The sequence below is a fragment of the Phyllobates terribilis genome, unplaced genomic scaffold (assembly GCF_046119375.1).
Source record: "Phyllobates terribilis strain yellow unplaced genomic scaffold, ASM4611937v1 Scaffold_6148__1_contigs__length_46549, whole genome shotgun sequence".
Taxonomy (NCBI): Eukaryota; Metazoa; Chordata; class Amphibia; order Anura; family Dendrobatidae; genus Phyllobates; species Phyllobates terribilis.
In genome coordinates this window covers 33,191-45,827 of record NW_027368892.1, presented here as the reverse complement: position 1 = coordinate 45,827, position 12,637 = coordinate 33,191, and the positions used below count along the sequence as shown (strand labels likewise).

The following is a 12,637-nucleotide window of genomic DNA, read 5'->3' as shown; positions in this document are numbered from 1 at the left end:
TGTGTTCAAAGAAGTTAAGGAGGATGATTTTGTGCCCTAGGATGCAAGGCTTATGAGCTTAGTGAAGAGCCACAACATGACCTCAGATAGCCCACAAATCACTCTACCTAAACCCATTCAAGATGTCCTAGATTTCTTCCATGAAGTGTTTCCACAAGAGCTACCACTAGGCCTTCCTCCACTTAGGGGCATAGAGCACCAAATAGACTTCATACCCGGTTCTATAATCCCCAATAGGCCAGCCTATAAGATGAATCCCATGGAGAGTAAGGAAGTGGAAACACAAGTGCAAGAGTTACTAGAGAAGGGTTACATTAGGGAGAGTATGTCCCCTTGTGTCGTGCCAGTTCTCTTGGTGCCAAAGAAGAATGCACCATGAGAATGTGTGTGGATTGTAGAGCCATCAACAACATCACAACCAAGTATATAAATCCAATCACAAGGCTTGATGACATGTTAGATGAGCTCCATGGAGCCACATGCTTCTCCAAGATAGATCTCAAGGGTGGTTATCATCAAATAAGAATGAGAGAAGGTGATGAATGGAAAACTACATTCAAGACCAAGTTTGGCCTCTATGAATGGCTTGTCATGCCATTTGGCCTCGCCAATGCTCCATCAACCTTCATGAGATTGATGAACCATGTGCTAAGAAGCTTTATAGGCCAGTTTGTTGTGGTTTACTTTGATGACATTCTCATCTACTCTAAATCACTACTTGACCATGCCTACCACCTAAGGGAAGTATTATCCAAGCTCAAAAATGAATCACTCTTGGCTAATATTAAGAAATGTGATTTCTACTCTAATCATATAACTTTTCTTGGCTTTGTAGTGAGTTATAAGGGGTTGGAGGTGGACAAGGACAAGATCAAATCCATACAAGATTGGCCAACTCCAACAAGTGCAACACAAGTTAGGAGCTTCCAAGGGCTTGCTAGCTTCTATAGAAGATTTGTCAAAGACTTTAGCACCATTACCTCCCCCTTAACTGAACTCACAAAGAAGAATGTCATATTCCAATGGGGACCAAGGCAAGAAGAAGCATTGAATGAGCTCGAGGCTACGCTAACTGAGGCACCACTCCTAGTTCTACCTGATTTCACAAGGCCCTTTGAGATTGAGTGTGATGCAAGTGGTGTGGAAATTGGAGGAGTGCTTATGCAAGAGGGTAAGCTTATTGCTTATTTAGTGATAAACTTAAGGGTGCAACTCTGAACTATTCTACTTATGACAAAGAATTGCATGCCTTGTTTAGGGTGTTGAAAACATGGCAACATTATCTTTGGCCTAGTGAGTTTGTCTTCCATTCTAACCATGAGTCACTTAAACACTTTAGAAGTCAAGACAAACTTCATAGGAGTCATGGTCGATGGATGGAGTTCATTGAGACATTCCCTTATATTATCAAGTATAAGAAGGGGAAAGACAATGTAGTGGATGATGCTCTCTCTAGATGGCATGCCTTGCTCACTACCCTTGATTCCAAGGTGTTAGGTTTCACCTACATCAAGAAACTCTATGGACAGGATTCTGATTTTGGAGCTATCTATGCCCATTGCCTTGACAAGGGTCAATTGAGCAAGTATTACTTGTTTGATGGATTCTTGTTTAAGGTTGATAGAGTTTGTATACCTAAGTGTTCTCTTAGGCTTCTTCTTGTGGAGGAATCTCACAAGGGAGGACTAATGGGGCACTTTGGGAGAGACAAGACTCTATCCATTCTGAGTTTCCATTTCTTTTGGCCTCATATGCTCAAAGACATAGAAAACATGCTTAAGAGATGCATAGAGTGCCTTAAGGCCAAATCCAAAGCTAAACCCCAAGGATTGTACACACCATTGCCTATACCTAGTGTCCCATGGCTAGACATTACTATGGACTTTATAGTTGGTTTTCCTAAGACTAGAAGGGGTAGAGATTCCATATTTGTGGTGGTAGATAGGTTTAGTAAGATGGCACATTTCATTGCTTGTCACAAAACTGAGGATGCCACTAATGTAGCTAACTTGTTCTTTTTTGAGGTTGTAAGGCTACATGGCTTACCTAGGACCATTGTGAGTGATAGAGATCCAAAATTCCTTAGTCATTTTTGGAGAATCTTATGGGGAAAGATAGGCACTAGACTCTTATTTTCCACATCTAGTCACCCACAAACGGATGGACAAACTGAAGTGACCAATAGAATCTTAGGTACAATGCTTAGAGCCTTGATTAAGAGTAACCTAAGGCATGGGAAGACTTGTTACCACATGTGGAGTTTGCCTACAATAGAGCTACCCATTCTAGCACAAAACTGATCCTATTCATGTGTGTTTATGGCACTAACCCCCTAAACCCATTTGATCTTATTCCTTTCCCTTGGAAAGAGAAGTGTGACTATAGCGCAGAGAACCAGGTGAAGCTCATCAAAGACCTCCATGAGAGGACCAGAGAGAGGCTAGAAAGCTTGGCCAAGAGTGTGGAAGGGACAAAGAACAAGTTTAGAAGGAAGGTGTTTCTCAAAGAAGGTGATCTAGTATGGGTGCATCTAAGGAAGGAGAGATTTCAAAAACCTAAGAACTTCCAAGCTTTCTCCAAGAGGAGATGGACAATTCAACTTTTAAGAGTGGCTGGTGACAATGCCTATGCCATTGACCTACCTGAGGAGTATGGAGTGAACCCAACTTTCAACATAGGAGGTCTCACTCTCTTTGAAGAACAACAAGATGAAGCATGGGAGGAAACTAGCCAAGAAGAGCCATTACCCATTATGGGAGGGGATGGCCTGGGGTCAGGCCTCTCTCAAGAGGGAGGGAATGATTCAGGAGCATCCCTCAAGTCAACTACCCAAGGAGTAATCACAAGAGCCATGTCAAAGAAGATCAAAGACCTCATTCTACAAGAAACTTTGACTCAAGACTTAGGGCATGATTTGGAGCCCATTGCTTCTACACTTCTGGCATGTGAAAGAAGTGCTCATCCCCAACAAATCCAATGAATACATCCAAGCCATTGGAGGACTCCAACATGGCTGCATTTGGCGTTTTTGTGCAACTATCACAACTAGACACTTACCCGGCTAAGTTGTCTAGGTGTAACGTTTTCACCCTCTTCCCTAACTATTTTGTGGAACATATCTTAGGGTAATATGGTTTTTATTTCAATTATTTTTAGGTGTCAAAGGGCCGGGTTAAACCTAGGTATAAAAGCCTAAAGTTAACCTTCACTAAAGGCCTTTGATTGAATTGATGTTGTAGTAGAGTAAGAACTCCTCCTAGTTTCTCATGGGCCATCTTTGTTAGTTTGAGCAGAGCTATCAAACTGCTTACCTTGCCTATTTCATCTTGTTTATGTAATTGATTGTGTAAACTTATTGAATGGGAAACTCTTGGTGCTCATGGTAGTATATCTCCATGTTGTGTTAAGTTATAGCTTGTTTTGATCTTTCTCTTCTTGTATTGTGTTGAGGTTAAGTCCAAGGTGCCTTACATAGATAGAGAAGTTCTCTTCAAGAACATATCCATTTGTTCCCTTAAATATATTTCTTTCTTCTTGTTCTTGCTTGTTTTCAAGTTTGAACAACACTTAGAACACTTGTTCTTAGTGTGTGTTGGTTGAACACTCTGGATCCGAGCTTGTGGGAGATAATCCCACATCAACAATAGTATGAAGATCAAAGATAATTAGGCTTGTGCAATACCATTGGCAGATCGCCGATACTTGACACAAGTTCACAATCTCTACACAATAAGCACTCGCAAATAGTCTATGCAAATCATGCTCGCCACCTAAAGACAAGACTTTTCAAATCGAATTATCTAGCCTAGCAATATGAAAGATAATAGTCAACCTAGATGGCCACCTAGATAAAATCAATATCAATCAATGATAAATTAAATCACAAGAGATTATGAAACAATCCTCAAATTAAACTAAAACATAAGCGTTCGAATTCTCACAACAAACCTAGAACAATGGCTTCAATCTTAGAAGTAAACTATGATCGGTTTAGCTATACATAGCCATAGAAAGCAATGAATAACAATGGAATATGGTGGAAAAACAAACCAGGGTGATGAACGAACGATGGACAAGGGTGAATCTTTGTCTGGCTGCGTGATAATTGTCTACGTAGAAGAATGATCCTAAAATTTAATTCTCTCTACCTTATATAGTCTTCTAATAAAAGGAATTAAAATAACTAAAAACAAATCAAAATATGTGGAAATAACTAATAAAATAACAAGATAAAATCTTCAGATATGAGAATCCCTTGTCCGTGTTGCTGTCGAGATCAATGGTCACGGTCGAGATCATGAACCAGTTTCTCCGCCAGTCTTCATGAGTCACGAACATGACAGATCATCTCGGCCGTGACCACCTTATCTGAGGCTGAATCACGATCGTGACATTTGGGTCTCGGTCATGACTGTTCATCTCGGTCAAACTTCCGGCTTCTACAAAACGCGACGTCCGTAAAATTGCCATAACTTTTGTCTCACAACTCTGATTGCGCTCATCTTTTAAGGTCGTCAAGGAAACTTCAAAATCTAACTCCTATAATTGGAATCACCTCAATCTTATATCGGATAAGGGAGAACGAGTCATCTGAACCCAGCTCAATATCTCAGCACTTCTTCTCGGCACTTTTTCGGTCTAGCTCCATCCTGAATGCACCAGTGATGGATACAAACAGAATCTCCATGGTTGTGCCACTAAAAACGCTTACAAGCATCTCGCAAATCAATAAATGAACTCCAAACCGGATTCCGGGCATACCACTCGTCAAGCACCTAAACACCACTAAACCCAGTCTAATAGTCGCTAGTTAACACCCTATAACAAGATCCGATCACTGTGATGATGGGTGCTCTCAATGTAACATCGTAAAAGTGGGATCTGACTCATTAAATCATGGACAAACACAGGAGTGGACAGTAAAATGACAAAACATTCGAACGAGATAAAACGGAGGGCACCAGTAGCTAAGCGGAGGGCGTTGTTTGGTTGTGCATGGACAATAGCATGTTCATTGGGGACCGACTGTGTAGAATGGTTAACGCCTCTCGTTAGGGGTAGTCTCCTTGAGTGAATACTTGGACCGATATTATAAATAATTATCCTCACTTCTCCGAGTCTCAACTAACTCTCTTTAAACACTCAATTTTTACCAAACTCTTTTCTTCTCTCCATATCTCTGAATTTTTTTATACCGCTCTATACTTTTACACTCAATTTTTATATGCTCAATTCTTTTCACTCAATTTTTCTGCTCACAAAAACTCGATGTCACTCGATCTTAAAAACAAGATATCAAAAGAAGAAACGTATTCATACCTTGTAACTCATAAATGTGGCGGTTCATGACTTGGACTGACTCAATCTAGACCAAAACTAAAAGCTAAGCTAACTAACTAAACAAAACTGTCTCGATCGGGTTTCCTCCCGAGAAGCACCTTATTTAAGGTCATGACTCAACGTTATTCATGCCCAAGTCATTCAATCTCCCGGATCTATAGGGAATGTTACTTACTACACCTGTTCCAGTAAAATTTAAACCTTGGTGCAAACTCCATGTTGGCGTTTTACCTTAGGCCTCTTAGCCTTCTCTTTGGACTCTTCATGTACTCCCCCACACTTAAGCTTTTCGGGGATGCGTTTCATCTTCTTCATGGATTTCTTGTCCATCTTCTTCTTCCCCTTCACAATATTATCTAAGAATCTCTCCGTATGAGGATTTTCTCTCATCTTTTTATACAAAGACGTGTTTTCCTCGACGTTGCGAAATATCTCCAACATGTCCTTCTGACTCTTAAGTGACCTCATATGGTTCAATGTCGATGAAAAATGGAATAACTGGGGGCATAAAGACTCTCAGAATTCGAGCTTGAACCAAAAGAATTAGGTTTATAAAGATTAGGTTCGGATTTTCACTCAAGGCGGGTGATGGTTTCGACGGCTAGCGCGGGACATAGATTTCACTTTTGTAACCGTGGTTACTGGTGGTGGACAAATGATCCCCGATCGAGCATTTACCGAAAACCATTTCTTGTAAACGGGGGATGCGGGCTTCTTCACGACAATCATTGGGTGGTGCTTCACTTTCGTAACCGTGGACATCGATTACCATCATGCGGTCGCCATTGGATTTGTCAACAATTTCAAACCGGGGGCACCGTTACGGTGGGCGCTTTTCGAGCCCAGATACTTATTTACACAAAATTTCTCTTCAAATTCCAACTCTTCCTCATCAAAATTCTCTATAGGTTCTTCAAAACTCAAGATTTTGTAATTACATTCATTATCTCGTACTCTTTCTCTTTTTCGCGATTGAAGTTGTTCTAATAAGTGCTCTTGAATTTTTCCACGACTTGAGTTAATTGACGAAATTATTCTTTCAGATTCATTTGAGTAGCTCGAGTCATCCTTTGAATTTCCTCTCATTTCAAATTTGCACTAGCCAACTGTTTGTTGTGCTCATTGGTTTATATGTTATTTTGCATCATATCCATCAACATAGTCTCCATCGAGAGAGACAAACTCTTGAATTGTGCCATCATCATATTGTACGACCCATGAAACTAAGATCATTGGGCAAAATATCAATAGCATAGGCGTGAACCGTCAGTAGGTTCATGCCAGGATCAACACAAAAGAAATCACAAACATAATTGCCTCCTCAACAATTGACCAAATTTGATAACATGTGTTTGACTCGTTGTTAAATCAAGGAAACACTGGCTATGCAAAACAATATATAAATCACTTACAATTCCAAGAAATCCTAAAACTAACTAATAAAAGTAGTTCAGGGAAGTAAGGGTCGATTCTATAGGGAGAATTATTTTGATTATTTGTTATAAATGCAATCTCAATCATGCAAATCCAAGTAACACAAAAGGGATTTTGTGTGAATCTATAACTAGAAAAATAAGACAAACGATACATGTAATCAGATAGAGGAAAGGTTTATAGTAAAGTATCGTATCAGTACTCTGTAATATTGATTATCATAGTAAATATAAAGACTCTACCTTTCATGTAAGTCGTTCCTATTCCTATTTGAAATTAACTAGAACATCAACCCAAGTATTCTAATTCTATCTATCCTAGTTAACCATGAGTCATCAATGATTCAAACTAATAGAGGCATTAAGTATATTAGAGGCATTAAGAAAGAAATATGCATGATACGACGGTAGCAGAGATCAACCATCAATAGCTAGCCCACAATTCAAATCTCTACACTATAGACTACATCAACCATCACTAATACAATATACTTGCTTCAAAGAAAGAGAATGCTCAAAATGATACTAACTTTACTAGTAACACGATAAATTAAACCAAATCCTAGATAAGCCTAAAATTTCAATCAATCAATCAATTCTAGAGGAAAGAAAACTACAATTGTATATGTAAAAATTGGATAAACTCACGTCAATAAACTACAAAAATTTCAAATTTATTTTACTAAGAAATACAGAATTTGTTCGACATAACAAATTCAGGAAAAAACGAGTTCTAGGATGGAGGCTCTAGTAGAATAACGATGATATAGTAAACTAGGTTAAACTAACCTAATATATCTAAAAATCCTCCCCCCAAACCATCTAATAACCTAAAATAGGAATAACCATAAATAAAACAAGTTGTCCAAAAAAGGAAATCCCAAAACTAAAAATAAATTCGGAAAAACAAATAAAAGTTAAAAAGCACCCGGTTGGCACATCCCCGAACATCGGCCGTGACTAGTGTAGCGGTGTTAGCCGTTAATAAAAACGGGATTTTCTATAGGAATTCGAGCGGTGGTCGTGGGTAAAGGAGTGGTGCCCGCTGTCCGATCAGCTCCAAGCTCCTTTAGTTTCTCTAGTTGATCTTCAATAAGTCTCGATCTTCACTATTTGTCTGCAAACTCTCAATATGTCTTTAGTATCTTCATAATATATTATAAATGACCATAAAGTGATACAAACTAAATAGACGCCAATATAGCTCATAATCAAACTAAAAACATGCTAAAGCTATGCATAAATGTCTGTCGTAGATGAATACATCATTACACCTTTTTGTAAAGAGTTTGGATTGGTTCATCCAAAATCTACTCCCTTTGTCCCAAAAATGTCGTTCTAGATTTTAGCACACTTATTAATTATTAGTGTAATTTGATGCATAGACTCCTAATTAAGTATATTGAAACTTTAAAAGTCTAAATGTTTAAGAATTGTTTAAAGAGGATTTCAAACTTATAATTTTCATTAATTAGTAAAGGTATTATTGGAAATTGTGTTTTTTTTCCAAATACCTAATTACTTTTTTCGTATAATAAGTGAAGTGTTAAAATGACATTCTTTCTTAAACGTATGGAAACTATTTATATGAAAAGTAATGTAAAATAACGGGATAGAACTCATAACCTCATAGTTTGTTACTTCAAAAAATAAATGATCATGCTCCGATAGTGACGTGTTTGCCCGGTGTTTGATAGCTAGACAAACACAGCTATGTAAAACAGATTCCTATAAACTCTAAACTGATTTAACTAAACAATCCAATGGTAGTCTAGCGGAAGTACGGGTCAAATACATGGGAGGTCTAAGTACTTAATAATTATAAATATTGTCAATTCCAAAGGTAACCAGAACACAAGAATGTGTGTCTTGTCAGAACACGCATTCAAGTGACACAAAATAAGAAGGGGATTTCAGGTAACACAAACGAACCAAACAAATCAACAAAGAAAGGAAGAAAAGGAAAAGGGGAAGAATATTGTTATGCAAGACTTAATAGATAGGAACTTAAACAATTAATCCATTTCCATTAGACAAGTTAATTCTAGCAATTCATCCAATACCAAATTATTGCAATTGAGTTCCTACTCTTATACGAAATTAACTAGCACCTGAAACCGAGCATAGTAATCCTATCCTATTTAGTTAACCATGATAAACGTCAGTGATTCAAACTAAAGGAGGCATTAATGTGAAGAGCACAAGGATATGGGCATGAGCGACTAGTCCAAATATTAATTCTCTCTATATAAATCCTAACTCAAACCGATATTAGATGATTGCTTCAAAGGAATTGAATGCGACAAACGAAACAATCTAACCTAGCCTTATGAGATACTAATCCAATCCTAGGTGATCAATCTAGAATTCAAGTAATAAATCAATGAACATTCAAGGCAAAGAGAACTAATAATATCATATAAAGAAAATGATGAAGGGATAGAAAATCTCACAACTTAATCAAACAGAAACATCATAATCTGGCTAAGCTTGAAAGCTTAGCCCATAACCATATTTCACAACAATGGAGATTAGAACAAAAACCTCCCTAAAAGGGAGAAGGAGGCAGCCAAGAGAAAGCATAGAATAAGATTATCCTCACACAAAAGAGAATCTCCTTAAATACCAAACAATAGAATCTTAATCTCTAATAATAATAATATACTACATAAATAAACTACAATAATAAATGATTTAACTAAAGAAAACTAAGATAATGTATGTAGAATCTCTCGACCACGATTTGCAAGGGAATCCTTAACCCAACTAACAACCAGAATCTGCGGGCGTCGAAGTTCATCGGTAGTCACCGATGAGAGTTCTTTTTCAGCATCTATGATGTCGTAGGTAAAACACAATAGGTTTTTACTCCGAAGTAGGATCACGCCGATATTTTTAGGTTAGATAGTAGACTTCAAGATCTAACTCTAGAACTTGGAATCACATCATTTGGACATCGGAGCTGAGAGAAATATCCATTTGAACCCAGTACGATATTCTACAACTCGCGTCTTTGACTCAGTCTTCACTCTTCGACTTTGGCTTCGATATTGATTTTCTTTTGAACTCTTCAAAGCCTCAGAATTCTTCTCATCGCTCTAAATAACTTGATATTTCACATTTAATGTATAATCATTGATGTATCGTAATGTTCACTAATATAGATCATAACTTACCAAAATACTATCTAATTCTTGTGTAATAGAGGCATCGCAGACATGTCTACCATACTCTTTATCGATAGATCATGTTTATCTTTTCTTATCAAAAAAAATATTTGAATAGTGAAAACCTGATTCATATATATGAATCACATTCTACATTATCAGAGTTTGTTACTTCAAACTTTAATTAATACACACACAACATAGTGCTGAAACATAAACAGGAGAAGAGCACACGTACAATACCTTTATTTATCATAATAACAAGAACTAACAATGCACTTCTCTTATACGACGGACATATCATTGCGGCCTATTAAAAGCTAAATTCATCAAAGGAGTGACAACACTCAAACCACCATCAACTACCAAATTAACCCCACTCACGTAATTCGCCTCATCACTCACCAAATACAATGCCACCGCGGCTACACTCTCTGGCGTCAACATCTCCCCTTTCAGATTTCCTGATGCCTTCATCTTCTCCACCGCCTCCACCATATCATCACCAGACCTTCCCGGCGGCACCATACCAGTAAACACCCCGGACGGGGAAATACAATTAACCCTAATCCCATCCTTCCCCAACTCCGCTGTCAAATTCTTCACAAGCCCTAATACACCGTACTTCGACATCATATAAGGATGACTCGATATCCCAGCAATTGCAGAAAAACAATACACGCGCTAGCGGTGAAAAGTATACACCCCTTTTTTCTCGGTAACATCACCCTAGCAGCGTGTTTGGCGCCGTGGAACGCACCGTAGAGGTTGACAGATAAGACGGTGTCGAGGTTTTGTGGAGTTGTGTCAAGAATCGAGCTGCGGAAGCGATCCATTACACCGGCATTGTTGTACATTATGTCGAGCTTACCGTGGGTGGAGACGACGACGTCGATTGTGGTGCTCACTGAATCTTCGTTTGAGACATCACAGTGGTGGTAGATGACGCGGTCTCCAAGGGTGGAGGCGAGGGTACGTCCGAGGTCATCTTGGATGTCTGCGATGATGACGGTGGCGCCATGCTCGAAAAAGAGGCGGACAGCACTCGCTCCGATTCCGCTTGCTCCTCCGGTTATGATTGCTACCTTTCCTTCTAGCCTAAAAATTATGTAAGATAAGCATATGAACATATAAGCATAATCTGGTCCTTCATACAAACCTAATAAGATTCCATCCTGAAAGAGACAAGGGGGAGGAATTGATGAGCTTAGGTTTTTTATTTCACAACTTCCGATGTGGGATACTATTCTACCACGCTGGTGGAAGTGCAATGGATCTAACTGACCTAATTAACACTTGAACAAACAAGTGTGGGTAGGCATCTCATTCTCTTTATAGTCAATATCCCAGTAAATTAGTGGGGCTTCTGCATGCCGAACACAGGCTATGATACCAATCAAATTACATGGATTCTACGTCCAACACGGACAGGTGAGTCATGCACGTACGGGCGCGTAAGGATAATCCAAACTAATATACAAGTCCAATGAGTTCCAATCCATCTTGAAAGTAATTGGCAATATAAAGAGGAATTCATAAGATTTTATACTAGGCTTGTTATCTTTGTTACCTACGCGGGATACTATCCCAACAAAATTCGAATAAACAAATAGTAGACTGTTAAAAAATTACAAATTAAAATAAAATAATTATAACCCCAACTTTCTTTCTAATATACATTTAATATGAGATGGCATAAGCATCTAATTATTTAACACTAAGATTAAGGATGTGTTTGGTGAGGTCTATTTATTACTTATAAAGAATTTATTTCAAATAAATTATTTTTATATTTTAAATAAACTTGTAACAAATAATTTATTATCTTTATTTTCATACTCTAGGTTTCCTTTCAAATTCGTGTATTTTAAAAAAAATACTTTTTTAACCAAACTTACTTTTAACAAAGACCTTTTTATAAATAATAAATCTTTATAAACACATCCACTACACAAATAAGTGATTTTTCTGACAAATTACTGTATACAGATCATTGTGAATTTGTGACACCCCAATCGGACACTATAAAGTTAAAAAGTCGGTTATTTTTTTACAAAACATCCTTGAAATTTATGACAAATTTTTAAAATTATAAATACTGGTATTTTGATTATTTTGTACAAAATAGTGGAATTTTTAAACTCAAGATCACTATTTTTAAAAGGAAACTCAACATCAGTTGAACCTAGATAATAGGACCATTAGTCCGGCGTTTAAAAGCATGTATTACCGTTTGTTAGTGATAGTGGCAGTTGCAGGAGGACCAGGTTCCATCTTCAGCAAATCAAAAGGAAAGAAATCGATCGAAGGTGGTGTTGTTTTATGTGTTGGCTTGTGGGGAGCTTTTGTTTTTCTTATAAGAAGTTCCTTGATTTCATTATCGTATATATAACATTTGAAAGTAAATCTATTGTTATAAAATCTGATATGGTCATACGTAATCGAGGATTCATTAATATCTATAATGGTCATACTAGGAGTATTCAATAAGATATATTAAAAACTTATATCAATGATCATATGAAATTAATACTAAGATCTATTAAAATCTTATGTGATCATGCGTATTTAAAGCAATCTATTAAAATCAGATATGATCACACGTATTTAATACCATTGGTCTATTGTCATACGTATTCTAGAAGATCTAAAGTTTGACTCTGTATTGAATCTGTATATCCAAGAAAATTACATCCA

The 12,637-nt window shown here is 37.5% G+C and overlaps 1 protein-coding gene across 1 annotated transcript; it reads right to left on the bottom strand.

The window, feature by feature from the left end:
- Positions 1-10,240: 10,240 nt before the first annotated feature.
- On the bottom strand, positions 10,241-12,412 carry LOC141250817 (uncharacterized). The gene is given in 4 exon segments (XM_073670101.1): positions 10,241-10,615; positions 10,618-11,115; positions 11,389-11,557; positions 12,171-12,412. Coding segments are annotated over 4 exon segments (1,284 nt in total).
- Positions 12,413-12,637: the final 225 nt, after the last annotated feature.